The sequence below is a fragment of the Ictalurus furcatus genome, chromosome 25 (assembly GCF_023375685.1).
Source record: "Ictalurus furcatus strain D&B chromosome 25, Billie_1.0, whole genome shotgun sequence".
NCBI classification, from domain to species: domain Eukaryota; kingdom Metazoa; phylum Chordata; class Actinopteri; order Siluriformes; family Ictaluridae; genus Ictalurus; species Ictalurus furcatus.
In genome coordinates this window covers 1,269,768-1,284,982 of record NC_071279.1, presented here as the reverse complement: position 1 = coordinate 1,284,982, position 15,215 = coordinate 1,269,768, and the positions used below count along the sequence as shown (strand labels likewise).

The 15,215-nt window shown below is 46.7% G+C and overlaps 1 protein-coding gene across 1 annotated transcript; it reads right to left on the bottom strand.

Annotated features, from left to right (window-relative positions):
• Positions 1-9,806: 9,806 nt before the first annotated feature.
• On the bottom strand, positions 9,807-13,643 carry LOC128601139 (syntaxin-11-like). Its single transcript, XM_053614105.1, has 2 exons — positions 13,600-13,643; positions 9,807-11,008 (listed from the first exon to the last, which is right to left on the bottom strand). The coding sequence occupies exon 2, from the start codon at positions 10,994-10,996 to the stop codon at positions 10,151-10,153; it is 846 nt and encodes a 281-aa protein (XP_053470080.1). The 5' UTR covers positions 10,997-11,008; positions 13,600-13,643; the 3' UTR covers positions 9,807-10,150.
• Positions 13,644-15,215: the final 1,572 nt, after the last annotated feature.

The window sequence follows — 15,215 nt, the reverse complement described above, 5'->3', positions numbered from 1 at the left end:
TTGTGGGGGTGTGGCTGGCGTTGCGACGCTCCCGAGGGCGTGTCGGGGTTCCCAGGAGGTGTGTGGGGGGGTTTTCCCTGTGCCGTCATCCACCGCCGTATGCGATCTCACCACCCGGCGGCCTCGTCCTCACTCAAACCTTCGGGGAGAGAAGGAGAGAGAGAGAGAGAGAGAGAGAGAGAGAGAGAGCTTAGCGTAATGGTGGCGTCGTGCTAAAGGTCGGAATACCTCTATGTTGCTGAAGAATGCGCACGTAGTCTGTATCTTAGCCGTCCTCCTCGCACGGGCGGAAGAGCGTCCTTTTATACTCTTCCGCCGTCGCCTGAGTAGTGGAATTTTCCCGACAGACTCCCCAGTCGCCGGCCGGTGTAGCGTCGACGGTCCCGCCCCACTGTGATGGTCCTTCCGGTGGTCCTTCTGATGGTGTGTTTGGCACTAGGCTGTCCGCTTCGTGCCTGCGCGGCAATCGGGGAAGGAGCGACTTTCTTATTATGCACGCCGGCTGTCAGTCCGTCGCAACAGTACCCCCCCCTCAGCTCCGAGCCTATTGCCGCTCGGTGGTGGGCCCAGAGTGTGTCTCGCCGCGAGAACCCATCTGCATTACCATGTTGGACCCCTGCCTGGTGCTGGACCTGATATGAGAAGTCCTGTAAGGCGAGGAACCAACGGGTTACCTTGGCGTTCATGTCTTTGGCCTTGGCCATCCACTGTAGGGGGGCGTGGTCCGTTACGAGGACGAAGTGCCGGCCAGCCAGGTAGTATCGCAGCTCCTCTATGGCCCATTTTATTGCCAGGTCCTCTCGCTCGACGGCTGCGTATTTCCTCTCAGCGGGGGACAACTTCTGGCTGATATAGAGGACCGGGTGTTCTTCTCCATCGAAGGTTTGCGAGAGAACTGCGCCAAGCCCGGTCTCGGACGCATCGGTGTGCACCGTGAATGGGAGGGCAAAGTCCGGGTTGCGCAGTACCGGCGCGCTGGTCACATTTCAGGGCTTGGAAGGCCCTCTCTGTGTCGGCTGACCACCTAACCCGGTCTGGCTGGCCCTTCTTTGTGAGATCTGAGAGGGGGGAAGCTACAGCAGAGAAGTTAGGCACGAACCTCCGGTAGTACCCCCCAACCCCAAGAAGGCACGTACCTGTTCCTTTGACGTGGGTTGAGGGTAGTCCTTTACGGCCTCGATTTTCTTTGTTTGTGGCTTCAGCATCCCCCGGCCAATGAGGTATCCCAGGTACTGGGCCTCAGTCAGCCCTAGGTGGCATTTCTTGGGGTTGGCGGTCAGGCCGGCCTCCCGGAGCGCCTCCAGGACCTCCCCTAGATGAAACAGGTGGTCTGCCCATGTGGAGGAGTGGAAGACTACGTCGTCCAGGTAGGCAGCTGCAAACATGCGGTGGGGCCGCAGGAGGATGTCCATCAACCTCTGGAACGTTGCGGGTGCCCCGTGTAGCCCAAAGGGGAGAACCCGGTACTGCCAGTGGCCGGTGGCCGTGCTAAATGCCATCTTGGGCCTTGCGTCTGGCGCTAGCGTAACTTGACAGTAACCTTTGGTCAGGTCCAGGGTAGATATGAACTGGGCCCTCCCCAGACACTCCAAGAGGTTGTCCACTCGCGGGAGGGGATAGTTGTCGAACTCCGATACCTGGTTCAGCTTCCGGAAGTCGTTGCAAAGCCGCATACTCCCGTCCGGCCTCGGCACGACGACGATGGGGCTGGACCAGGGGCTGCTGGACTCCTATGATGCGATCCCGCAGCATTCGACCAATTTCTTCCTCGATGGCTTTGCGCCGGGCCTCTGGAACATGGTAGGGCCTTTGTCTTACCACTACGCCGGGAGGAGTTTTGATTTCGTGGTGGACCAGCTGTGTCATCCTTGGGGAGGCCGAAAACACATCAGAGAATTGGTCTACCAACTCGGTGAGCTCCTGTTTCTGGGCGGGGGTAAGGTCCTCCCCCAAACCGACCAAGGTACGCTTGCCATGGTCTGTGTCCCGGGCCGCGTACGCCGACACTACCGGTGCCGGTTCCACCCACTTCTTTAGAAGGTTCACGTGGTAGAGCTTCTCCTCCGCGCGCTTACCGGGCTGTTGCAGGCGGTAGTTGACGGGGCCCCGGCGCTTGAGGACTGTATACGGGCCTTGCCACCGGGCCAGGAACTTACAGGCACTGCTGGGTACTAACAGGAGGACCCGATCCCCCGGCTGGAATTCTCGGGGCTGCGCCGGGCGGTTGTATACCCTTCGTTGCTCCTCCTGCGTGGCGCGCATGTGCTCCCGGACTATTGGAGCTACCCGATCGATCTTCGCTTGCATCTCCTGCACATATTCGACAACTGAGCGAAAGGGGGACGGTTGCTCCTCCCAGGCTTCGCAGGCCACGTCCAACAGTCCCCGCGGGCGCCGTCCGAAAAGGAGCTCAAAGGGGGTGAAGCCCATGGACGCCTGGGGGCACTCTCGGACGGCGAAAAGCACGTAGGGGAGGAGGAGGTCCCAATTCCTCCCCTCCTCATCCACCACCAGGCGCAGCATCCGTTTGAGTGTCTGGTTGAATCGCTCGACCATACCGTCGTTTTGCGGGTGGTAGACCGACGTCTTAAGGTGCTTCACCTGTAACAGTCGACACAGATCGGACATTAGTTTAGACACAAAAGGCGTACCTTGGTCGGTCAGCACGTCCTTTGGGATCCCCACCCGACTGAACAGGAGCACCAGCTCCCTGGCGATGTTGTGGGAGGTGGCTTTGCGCAGCGGCACCGCCTCGGGGTACCGGGTGGCGTAGTCGACAATGACCAGGATGTACTCATGGCCCCGGGCAGACTTGGGAAGGGGGCCCACGAGGTCCATGCCCACTCGCTCGAAGGGGACGCCGATAATGTGCAGAGGGATAAGGGGCGCCGGTGGGGGCCTCCATGGGGCAGTGCGCTGGCACTGCGGGCATTGCTGGCAGAAGGCCCGGACCTCCGCGTCCATCCCGGGCCACACAAAGCGATCCCTCAGCTTCTCCAGGGTGTTTCGTGGCCCCAGGTGGCCGCCGAGGGGATGGGTATGAGCCAGATGCATTACTGTTTGAGTCTTTGGTTTGGGCACCACCAGTAGGTCCACCTGCTCCCAGCGGCGGCAGGCCCACTGATAGAGGAGACCGCTCCAGACGAGAAAGTACGAGGTAAGGAGTCTCAGGTCAGGGCTCTGGTCGACTCCCTCTATCACTCTTACCTGGGCCCAGCAGTGCTTCAGGCGGTCGTCCTCCTTCTGCTCCCGTCCAAACTTCCCCTCCCGGTTCACCTGGTAAAAGACAGAAGACAGAGGGTTAGTGTGTTGGGGGGCCTTACCTTCCGTGGTGGCGTGTCTGTCGTCCTGGGCCAGGTAGGCCTGCCGGGCCCGGGTCCTCTTCGTGCGTCGCCGCGGCCTGCCGGACTCGATCGCCGGGCCCATCGGGAATCCTGGCCATTCCATTCCAAGGAGCAGGGGCACTGGGAGCTCGCGGATCAGGCCCACCTGGAGGGTCCAGATGCCGGCTTTACCCCGGATCTGGACCTCGGCTGCTGGCACTTCCCGGGTGTCCCCATGGATGCAGGTTATGGTGAGAACCCCCCCTGGGCAAAGTCCTTTGGGTAGAATGGATGGTCGGGCGAGGGTCACCGTGCTCCTGGTGTCCAGCAGGGCGGATACCGGGCTCCCCTCGACCCACACCGTCAGGGTGGGGCCATCTGGCGGCTGCCGTAAATGGAGGGCACACCCCGCTAACCATGGCTTCTGGGGCAGCCTGGCGGGTTCCATCTCCGGCTCCGTGGGCATGGGATCGTCCACGGGGGTTACACGGATGGGTGATCTCCGGCGGGCCCTCCAGGTGCCGGGACGGGGTTGGCGGTCGGGCCGGGGGCCAGGGGCACCAAAGGGCATGTCGGGGAGCCGCTGTTCACCTTGGCCGAGCTCAAGGGTGGCCATGGTTCGCTCGAGGGCAGTTAGGAGCTCCTGGGGTGTTGCCGGTGCTTGTGCCCCTACGGCCTGGCGTTCTGTGCGGGGCAACGCCCTCAGGAAACGGTCGATGGCCACTTTTTCCGCCACCTCCGCGGTGGTATGCTGGTCCGGCTGGAGCCACCTTTTGGTTATCCGGACGAGGGTGTTCAGCTGTCCGCGTGGTCGGGCCCCGATAGGTCCAGCAATGGAACTCCGTCGCAGCCTGGTAGGGGGTTCGCCCGCACCACGCCAGGACTCCCTCCTTCATCACCCCGTAGTTAGCCGCCTCCTCCGGCTTGAGGGCATAGTAGGCCGTGCGTGCTTCTCCCATGAGCAGCGGGCCGAGGGTGCGAGGCCAGTCGTCCTGGTCCCATCCCTCCCGGCGGGCAATACCCTCAAAGGCCTCGAAGTATGCCTCGAGATCTTCCTCGGGGGAGAGGGGGGGCAGCAGGCGGCGGATCTCGCGTCCCAGGTCGGGGAGGGGTACGGCGGCAGCGGGGGTCTCGGTCCTCAGGTCAACCAGCGTCTGGGTTGCGACCTGAAGGCTTTCGGCGAGCTGCTGTGTAACGGCTTGCTGCTGGATGCTAGTCTCCAGCAGGTGTTTCAGTGCGGGGTCCATGGTTCTTTCTGTCTCTCGTTTTTTTTTGTTTTGTTTTGTTGTTTTTTTTTGTTTTTTTTTAAGTGGTTGTTATTGTTGGCGGGTCTGTGCTCGTGCCCACATCCTCCACCAGTGTAAGGGAATTAGCCCGGGGAAGGGCTGAGCACAGACTCACAAGAGGCAGGTTTTAGTGATCCAGTGGTTAGGGTTTTATTTTTCTATGTGGGTGCTGTCTGCAGTGAGGAGGCGTGTGTGCGTGAGTGTGAGGGGGTTTTGTGGGGGTGTGGCTGACGTTGCGACGCTCCCAAGGGCGTGTCGGGGTTCCCAGGAGGTGTGTGGGGGGGGTTTCCCCGTGTCGTCATCCACCACCGTATGCGATCTCACCACCCGGCGGCCTCGTCCGCACTCGAACCTTCGGGGAGAGAAGGAGAGAGAGAGAGAGAGAGAGAGAGAGAGAGAGAGATTAGCGTAATGGTGGTGTCGTGCTAAAGGTCGGAATACCTCTATGTTGCTGAAGAATGCGCACGTAGTCTGTATCTTAGCCGTCCTCCTCGCACGGGCGGAAAAGCGTCCTTTTATACTCTTCCGCCGTCGCCTGAGTGGTGGAATTTTCCCGACGGACTCCGCAATCGCCGGCCGGTGTAGCGTCGGCGGTCCCGCCCCACCGTGAAGGTCCTTCCGGCTGATGGTGTGTTTGGCACGAGGCTGTCCGCTTCGTGCCTGCGCGGCAGTCGGGGAAGGAGCGACTTTCTTATTATGCGGCTGTCAGTCCGTTGCGACAATATATAGAAAATTCTAACAACCTTTCAAACACCACTGTATATGTGTGCCATGAACTATGCTATGCACTGTTCACCAAGAGTTAAAAGACTTGCATGCCTATCAGCAACCCTTGATGACTGTAAGAATTCATATAGCAGTGAATTGCATTATATTTCTTTCATCAACAACAGGCTTATTTAGATGCATGTCACAAAATTCAGGTTTAGATTTCCAGAGAACAGAGTTGGGTGTGACACATGGTGAGAACCTTTCACATTGCCAATTCACCATGCCAATTCACATTGAGCAATCTGGTTGACTGAAGCCTGATAAGTCAACCTGTATGACCCCATTTCATCCATCCATCCATCTTCTATACCGCTTTATCCTTTTCAAGGTCGCGGGGAACCTGGAGCCCATCCCAGGGAGCATCGGGCACAAGGCGGGGTACACCCTGGACAGAATTTGCCCCTATCCAAACTTTTTTGGAATGTGTTACATGCATCATTTTCAAAATAAACATTTATCTTCAAAAAACAATTCCGTTGATTAGGTAAAAAAAAAAAATCAAATACCTTGTCCTTATACGTTTTTTGTTGTTGTTTAAATACAAGTCAAAGTACATTTACAAATCACTCCTCTTTGTTTTTATTAGCATTTTCCATACTGTCCCAACTTTTTGGAATGTTTTGGAAAAACATGTTTGCGCAGTTATTGCTGCACAAGGGGCTCAAACCAGATACTGGAAGCAAAGGTTCACATACTTTTGCCACTCACAGAAATGTAATATTAGATAAGTTTCCTCAATAAAGAAATGAGCAAGTATAATATTTTACTTATTTTTTTAACTGGGTTCTCTTTGTTTAGGACTTGTGTGAAAATCTGATGATGTTTTAGGTCATATTTATGCAGATATATATAGAAAATTCTAACAACCTTTCAAACACCACTGTATATGTGTGCCATGAACTACCATTGCCTACTAATGCCTTGTCCTCCTGTATATTAATGCCTCCACTTTGCATTCAATAAGCATTTTTTAAAGCCGCTGCTAACTAAACCTTCTGAGGTTCTGTGCCTGTTGGACTGTTGCTGGTTGATCAGACTTTACTGGTTTGTGGAAGCATACGACCTACAGCAATTGTAAAACAGTATTTTCCCATGTTTATTAGTTGTAGAACAGATTACAACATACAGTTCCATTTCAAAATAGGAACTGTTCAAACATGATTTTAAAAGGGCCAAACCCTTCCCCTACACCTTCTCCAGTTTTCATGATGATTTGATGTGAGAGTAAGTGGCCTTACCTAATCAAACACAAAAAAAGTTTTTTATTCATCAAACCCCTTCAAATGATTCAGAATGCTGAAGCGCGCCTCGTCTTCAACCAGCCCAAAAGAACCCATGTCACACCCCTCTTCATCTCCCTCCACTGGCTTCCTGTAGCCACCCACATCAAATTCAAGGCCTTGATGCTCACCTACAAGACCTTGTCTGGAACAGCACCCTCCTACCTCAGCTCTCTCCTGAAGGCTTACGTTCCCTCACGCAATCTGCGATCGATCACGACCGACGCTTAGTAGTTCCCACTCAGTGTGGCTCAAGGTCCCTTTCCAGAACCTTCAAACTAACTGTTCCTCAGTGGTGGAATGGACTTCCAACCTCAATCCGGACCGCAGAATCTCTCACCATCTTCAAGAAACAACTAAAGACCCACCTCTTCCGTGAACACCTAACCAACCCATAACCCATAAAAAAAATTAAATTAAATTAAAAAAACACCTTACTCTGGCACTTACACCTCTACTCTGCACACTTTGCTTCTTCTGGAACTCAATTAATAGATCTTGTACGGTAGCACTACTTGTATTGTTCTCTGCTTGATATATCGCTGCTTATATTTTCTCATTTGTAAATCGCTTTGGATAAAAGCGTCTGCTAAATGAATAAATGTACATGTATTAATAAGGATCGTAAGAAATTGATCTTAAAGATAAAATCTTAAAATATTTAACTGTCTCTTAAGACCATACCTCAAATGGATTAAATATGGACAAAACAATAGATTCATACTCTATGTTCTGAATTGCTTACATACTTACATCAGCACAAATTTACTGACACCATTTCCGTTATTTAACAGTCGGAATATCAGTACCAGCAATTCATTAATTAATTTTAAAAACCAACTGAATTTAATGATCAGGTATATTGTCACCAAAAAAAGATACACAACATGCTTTCCAATAAAAAATACAGCAGGGGTCAGCCTCTTTTTCTGACCAAGCCAGCTATTCAGCTTTAGAATAGCCTTCCAGGTAATTTTCTGGACTCAGACATAGTCTCAATTGTTAAGTTGATTTACCTTTGTTTGCTATGCACTGTTCACCAAGAGTTAAAAGACTTGCATGCCTATCAGCAACCCTTGTTGACTGTAACAATTCATATAGTAGTGAATTGCATTATATTTCTTTCATCAACAACAGGCTTATTTAGATGCATGTCACAAAATTCAGGTTTAGATTTCCAGAGAACAGAGTTGGGTGTGACACATGGTGAGAACCTTTCACATTGCCAATTCACCATGCCAATTCACATTGAGCAATCTGGTTGACTGAAGCCTGATAAGTCAACCTGTATGACCCCATTTCATCCATCCATCCATCTTCTATACCGCTTTATCCTTTTCAAGGTCGCGGGGAACGCTGGAGCCCATCCCAGGGAGCATTGGGCACAAGGCGGGGTACACCCTGGACAGGGTGCCAGTCCATCGCAGGGCACAATCACACACACATTCACACACCCATTCATACACTACGGACACTCTGGACATGCCAATCAGCCTACCATGCATGTCTTTAGACTTGGGGAGGAACTGGTTTGACCGTAGTCTCACATATGATTGGCTAACTCATTTTCCTGGAAATCAGTTCTGATGGGCTGTCTACCATTGTGGCGAACCATTAGTGAAGCTACCTGTTATTTCATGAGAGACACGACTTCATCCACGGACACTCTTCCTAAGAGTTTTTTTTTTTCCCAGGTTAGGCTCTAGGACTATGTCCTCTATCTAAAAACTTACCCATTTTAAATAGTCTTAGGTTTTATCAGTGTGTGGCTAACAGTACTGTATTCTAGTATATCAATGGATGTCTCTGTTCGGTGTGTGTCTTAGTGTGCTGTGTATAATTTATTTAATTTATTTATTAATATATATTAAAAAAAGGGCATACGGTGGCTTAGTGGTTAGCACGTTCACCTCACACCTCCAGGGTCCGGGGTTTGATTCCTGCCGGGGCCATGTGTGTGCGGAGTTTGCATGTCCTCCCCGTGCTGTGGGGGTTTCCTCCGGGTACTCCGGTTTCCTCCCCCAGTCCAAAGACATGCATGGTAGGCTGATTGGCGTGTCTAAAGTGTCCGTAGTGTATGAATGGGTGTGTGAGTGTGTATGTGATTGTGTGACTGTGCCCTGTGATGGATTGGCACCCTGTCCAGGGTGTACCCCGCCTTGTGCCCGATGCTTCCTGGGATAGGCTCCAGGTTCCCCGCGACCCTGAAGAAGGATAAGCGGTAGAAGATGGATGGATGGATGGATGGATGGATGGATGGATATATTAAAAAAAATAATAATGTTCTAGAATTTCTATGTGGCCCCACTGGCGCCATCTGGCGGCACACCAGGGGGCCACAGTTTGAGAACCACTGGTTTAAATGATACCTTTTCAATAATGAAATATATATATTTTCAGTGTAGACCTGCACCACTGTTTAAGCAATTTTACCTTGTGCTTAACCTAACATAATATAATATTTTCGCTGTTCTTCTGACTTTTAACAGCAATATCCCCCTGTGTTACTGTTGCAACATGCCTTCCTAAACAGAATCACCTACATCATACATGTGGGACAAATGGAAAAGGATGATGAACATCACTAGAATGGATAACGTATTCAAAAGATAAGATGGAATTTCCTCAACAAGAACTAGACGCTTTTTTAATCAGCAGTTTACACTGGTTCTCATTCACACACACCAATGGTAGCAGAGCTGCCATGCAAGGCATTGCTTGCCATCAGGAGTAACTTGGGGTTCAGTGTCTTGCCCAAGGACAATTCGTTATATGGGGTCTTGTGGGCTGGGAATCGAACCGCCAACCCTACGACTAGTGGACAACCCACTATACCACCTGATCCACAGTCACCCAACTAGTGAGGCCATGTCGATGAGATTGTGACCACGTCCTTATATCTATTTGCTACAGTATTCTCAGCAGTTTTACCAAAATTATATATTCTGTATGGCCAAAAGTATGTGGACACCTGACCATCATGGAAAGCCTTTCCAAGGAGAATGGAAGTTATTATAACAGCAAATAGGGCCTAAATCTTCAATGGGATGTTCAAAAAGCACATATGGGTGTGGTGTGATGGTCAGGTGTCCACAGACTTTTGGCCATATAGTATATAATATTGTATATTTTACAGTATATGAGAAAGTAACACTGATACACAATTAAACATTCATAATTTCTTTATTAATTCCAAAATTCACACATACATAGTCGTATATTTGACAGAAAAAAAACTTTTTTTGAATCCAGAAAATCTTTTGATACAGTCTCACATATAAAAAACATGGCTGATATATTCAAAAGATAAACTCATCCACAGTATTAATATCTTAGTAACAATCAGTGTGGGTGTTTTATCCTCCATTTAATATTTATAATTTATTCATATCAATTCACATTTTTAGAAATGCACCTAACAAAAAACAGTACACAATAAAATATCACAACACCAAGCAAAGTCCAAAAATAATGAACAGTTATGTGTAGATTAACGCCTCCTAAAAAAGATCTTCTTGAAGGGGTTGTTCCTCGCATATTTCTTGGCATTTTCAAGTTTTCCCAGCATATTCTTCAAATCTGCATCAGTTTTTTGGACGTTTGTCTGTATGTAGTCAATCATGCTGTTCTGTTCTTCTACCAGCATGGCCATGTCTAGAAATACTTCATGGATGCCCCTTATGCGGCTTTCCAGTTCCAGCAGCTCTGTGTGTCGGTTTTCGATTTGGTTGAGGGCAGACTGTACCGTTTTCCCCTCTGTGACAACATTCTCACTGAAGATGTTCCACTGGTCATTACTTAGCATTTCCTCAACCTGCTCACCCGTCACCTCTCGTCCCACAATCTCCAGCTGCCTCTGGATATGCGTTTTGCACGTTTCCCTGTGGTTCATCTCTGCCTTGTTGTATTCCATCATCACATCACGGAAGCTGCTGCTCACACCAGCATATTGTGTTCGTGCAATTCGATAAAGGGCACTGTTGGTCCCATGCTTTTTCTCCAGCTCAGTAGCATGCATATCCATGTTGCGAAGACGTGCAAGCACATCTTTAGCACGGGACTTGATGCTGGCAGCAATGGCATTAGAGTCTTGCTTCACAGTGCTAGAATTTGGTAACTCATTCCTAACACGAGAGTTCTGCTCTTCAAGATGTTTCACATCCGAAAGGATGAGTTGAATGTCATGGCGAATGTTATCGGCCTCATAAAATATGGCCTCCATCTCAGGGTCGGTGTTATGTTCCTTCAATGAATGTGGGACTGTTGCTGCAGGTTCTCGGGTATCCACATGACTGGATGCCGAGAGTGCCTGAAGGTGGCTTAGTCTGTCCTTCATAGCTGGAAAAAGCTGCAAAAATGATAAATGGCCATATGTCAAAATACAAATAGAAATGTCATAAGACACAGTGGCAGCTTTTCTCTCTTCCACTCTGTTAATCTAATTTGCATGTGATGGACTTGCACAACAAGACAGACCTGATTGTTGAGAGAGAGAGAGAGAGATCATTTGCAATAGTGCTGCTGGGATTTTTAGACATTGTTGTTTAGCTGTGCTGAGAAAGGTCTAGTGATAAATGAGTGTAATGAATGAGTGTAAATACAAGGTAACCAATAAAGTGTCTGAACATATAAATTGTGTGAAGGGGTTAATACAGCTAATATATCTTTTGATTAATAACTGGCTTTAATGATAAGGCTGTGTGGAGAATAAGCTACTTTTGTATAAGTGTATGCGATTAAGTGTTGAGCAACTAACACAGTGCGATAATTAACATCTGGGCACACATTTATAAACACTGCAAAACAAAATTATGTGTGTGTGTGTGTGTATATATATATATATATATGTAAATCTTAGTGGGCTTTAAATAATGTATCCATCTTATACTAGTTAAAACCTGTTCATTATTGAGCATTTCTTCAATGGCCAAGATGCAGCATTTCAAGAAGCAATAAACACAATGTCAGACAGATATATTGTTCACTTGGGCCCATGCATGACATGTTCAATGAACCCAAAATTCCTACCATGAACGTCACAGAGAAATGCTAAAACAAACGTAGCTTCTTTCTCCTGAGGCACAGATTCTGATTTTGATCAATAAAGTGGCAATTTACTAAGCTGTATTGTTTAATGTTTCTGTGTGTCATTTTTAAAATAAATGTAATACAAATGAACAAGTCTCATATATACTGCTCTTTACAATTCCATACAATAATGACATACTAGTGTTTACTGGAGACTACACTAGGGAATTTGAAATTAATTTATCTGTTCAATTCTATATGTCCAATGGTTTAAAATACAAAAGCTTGCACTAACTAAGTCGCATATTTATTCATTCATTGGCAGTTTTCTGAGTATTTTGGCAGTTTACAGAGGCAACATTATCATGCACAAAAATGCCCAAAGTTTAGTGCAACAAACCGACGACGTTATAAGCCACACTTTCTATTTCTCCACAGCTTTTCACTGACCTCACACTTTTTGCATGCTCTTCATTCAGTTTGCTGCAGCAGCTAGGGGCCATAAATGTTGGTGGGGCAGGATGACAAATAACGATACAGCTTCAAACAAAATTAGGTTTAAAGGCTATCACACTTGACTTATGCTATAGGCCAGTGGTTTCAAAGTGGGAGCCGCCAGGGGGCGACCAGGGGGCCACCAGGGGGCCTCAACAATTTGGTGTGAAAAATAAATACATGATTTGTTCTATATAGGCATTACTATAACGTGTTATTTGTAACAATACATATTAAAATCACATTTGCTATACCTAACGTTCTAATTGCTAAACAGACAAAACATCAACGTAAAAAAGGGGGATATATTCAGAAGTCTGTATTTTTAATGTGTTTTAAAGACATCTTGCCTCGGTCAAATGTTAATGCCATTTGGGGGGCCTTGCCCTGGAAAAGTTTGGGAACCCCTACTATAGGCCACTATCTAGTGAATTTAGAGAGTAACCCTGTAATAAGTAACCACATAACAGTCATACAGCCTAGCTGCTCGTTTTGAGAGGTTTTTAGACCTGCCTGTTTTCCGATGCAGCAGGTAATGAGGCTTGTAAGGTTCCAGAAAAATGTACATTACAACTACATTTCAAGAAACCACACAAAAGACCTGAAACTCAACCAGACAGATTCAAACTGTGTGTATAGACATGTACAGACTTTTTAAAAAAATAAATAAATAATCATTTTGATTATTTGCTATAAAACAATATCTTGTTGGCCATGGAGTATTGTTAAACTAGTCCAATCTGGACTATTTAATACTTAATACTATCCTATTAAGTGTTCTGTCTGCTGCTCCTTCCCTGAGCATGGTTCAGCATGATTTGCATTTACATTCACGGCATTTTGGCTGACACCCTGATGCCTACCTTTGATCTCATTTTATACTGAGCAGTTGAGGGTTAAGGGCCTTGCTCAAGGGCTCAACAGGGTAGTAGAGCTGGGGTTTGAACTCATGACCTTCCGATCAGGAGTCCACTTGCCAACCGCCATTAAAACAAAAAGAAGAAAAAGAAGGAGTCCACTGCCTTAACCACTGATTTGTGTCCCAATGGGTCTTTATTACCACGTGCTGCAGTTCTGTATAGTAATAATAATAATAATAATAATAATAATATACACAAGGGATCATGCAGATTTTGTTCTACTTTTGTCTACTATTGCAAAGTTAATAATATAATGTAATGTAATGTTAGATAAAATAACCCTAGCTCTCGTGCAGCTAATACGATACTCGTAAGTAAACATGTCCCGACCCGAATGTGTGTTTATGGTTCTACCTGTCTTATTTACCGTCTTATTTCCTCAGAAATAGTTAGGTAATACGGAACCGAGCCTATAAAACGCTACATAAACACATATATAGGCTTTGTGTAGATATACACTACACATTACTGAACCGAACACGTTCAAAATACTCACTTCAGCAGGATATTACTGAGGCCCTCGCCTGCTCCAGAGACAGGTGTCGGAGTCATGTGACCTTGGGGTGTGTTCGAGCTTCTGGCGGAAGTGCGCAGATGAGCGGATCTACTAATAATACGTAAGCGAAAATACGTCGTGTAGATGATGTAGAGATCGCAGAACAGTCTGCGCTTCCTGCTTTTTTTTTTTTTTTTTTAACTCCGCCCCAATAAACCGCCGGTGTTGTCGTGTTTATACTGTTAGCCATTGTTACCTGTGCATGTGTTTGTTTATACCTCTGGCACGCTTTGAAAGAAAAATAAAGGCAGTAACCCTACGAGGATTTTTAAAAAAAATCGACCTGTATCTTATGTTTCAAAACTCATATTATATATACTGAATATTATTAAAATAGCTCTCTGCCAACGTTTAACATACAGTATAATAGGTTATTTTGCCATACTATTTAGTAGGCTAGTGTGCAGTTTGGGGCATAGAGTAGCCATATATCGTGATTTGGTAACCATTTTGGTCTTTAGGCTAGCCTTTATTATTATTATTATTATTATTATTATTATTATTATTATTAAGCAAATATTTTATACAAGTTAAAGGAGGTCTACAGGATTCTAAGTATAGTTTATTGCCTTTACCAGTAGGCTATTTATCTTTCCCAACTTTCTGTGTTGGTGGCCATATGGGGTCACCTGCCACAGAATCTTTGTAATAATAAACATAAACATTTAGGTGATGGGAAAGTCTTTCTTGCAAGATTTGGTAAGGATGTTGATCCCAGCTGCTTCGTTTCATCCAAACTCACATGTAGGCTAGATAAACTTTTCTTTTGCCTTGAAATACATTGTTGTTGTTGTTGTTGTTGTTGTTGAGGGTATAGACCCCCAAGAGATATAAACAAGTACTTTTTAATTCTCAATTTTACTTGACAAATTTTACATACATAAAGTGTAGTCATTTAAATGTTCCCTGTCTTTCAAAACGAAACCACCATGTAAACAACAACAACAACAACAACAACAACAGTAGAAATCCTCACAGAAATTGTTACGGTTTTAATGGTTATAATGGAAATTGTATTGGTTTTAATTGTGAAACTATAATGGGTCCTGTGGGTCTCTACTGGTAATATGTTGCCTTCTATTGGTGGCATTTTATATCTATTGAATATCATTAAGGACCAATAATGGTAATGGTTTTAATGGTTAGCTGATGGTTTGTAATGGTATTTGTAGGAGAAACCATTAGAATTTCTGTGATGGTTTCTACTGGGGTTTTTTTTTTCAGCAGGACAGAATATCTTTAGGTACAATCAGATCTTAAGAGGCCATGAAAACTGTTTCCTTTATTTAATACTTTTGTATCCAGCTGAAACCGATAGGTGTGTGTGTGTGTGTGTGTGCACTCTTTCTACAGTTACTTTGTTTTCTACATGACTATATACTGGTTTTGTGTTTGTGCTTTACTCAATAAAAAGGTGATGATGAGATGCGATTTTATATTCGTTTTTACATGATAGCGACACCGTGTGTTCAAACCGAAAACCTCGGTTTATTCAACTTTCTTAATCCCTTTGGTTTTTACTTCTAACATACAAGTAGGTCTCGTGTCATATTGTA

Excerpts from the sequence above, each read along its gene's own strand:
- LOC128601139 (XM_053614105.1), bottom strand. The coding sequence starts at position 10,996 with ATGAAGGACAGACTAAGCCACCTTCAGGCACTCTCGGCATCCAGTCAT.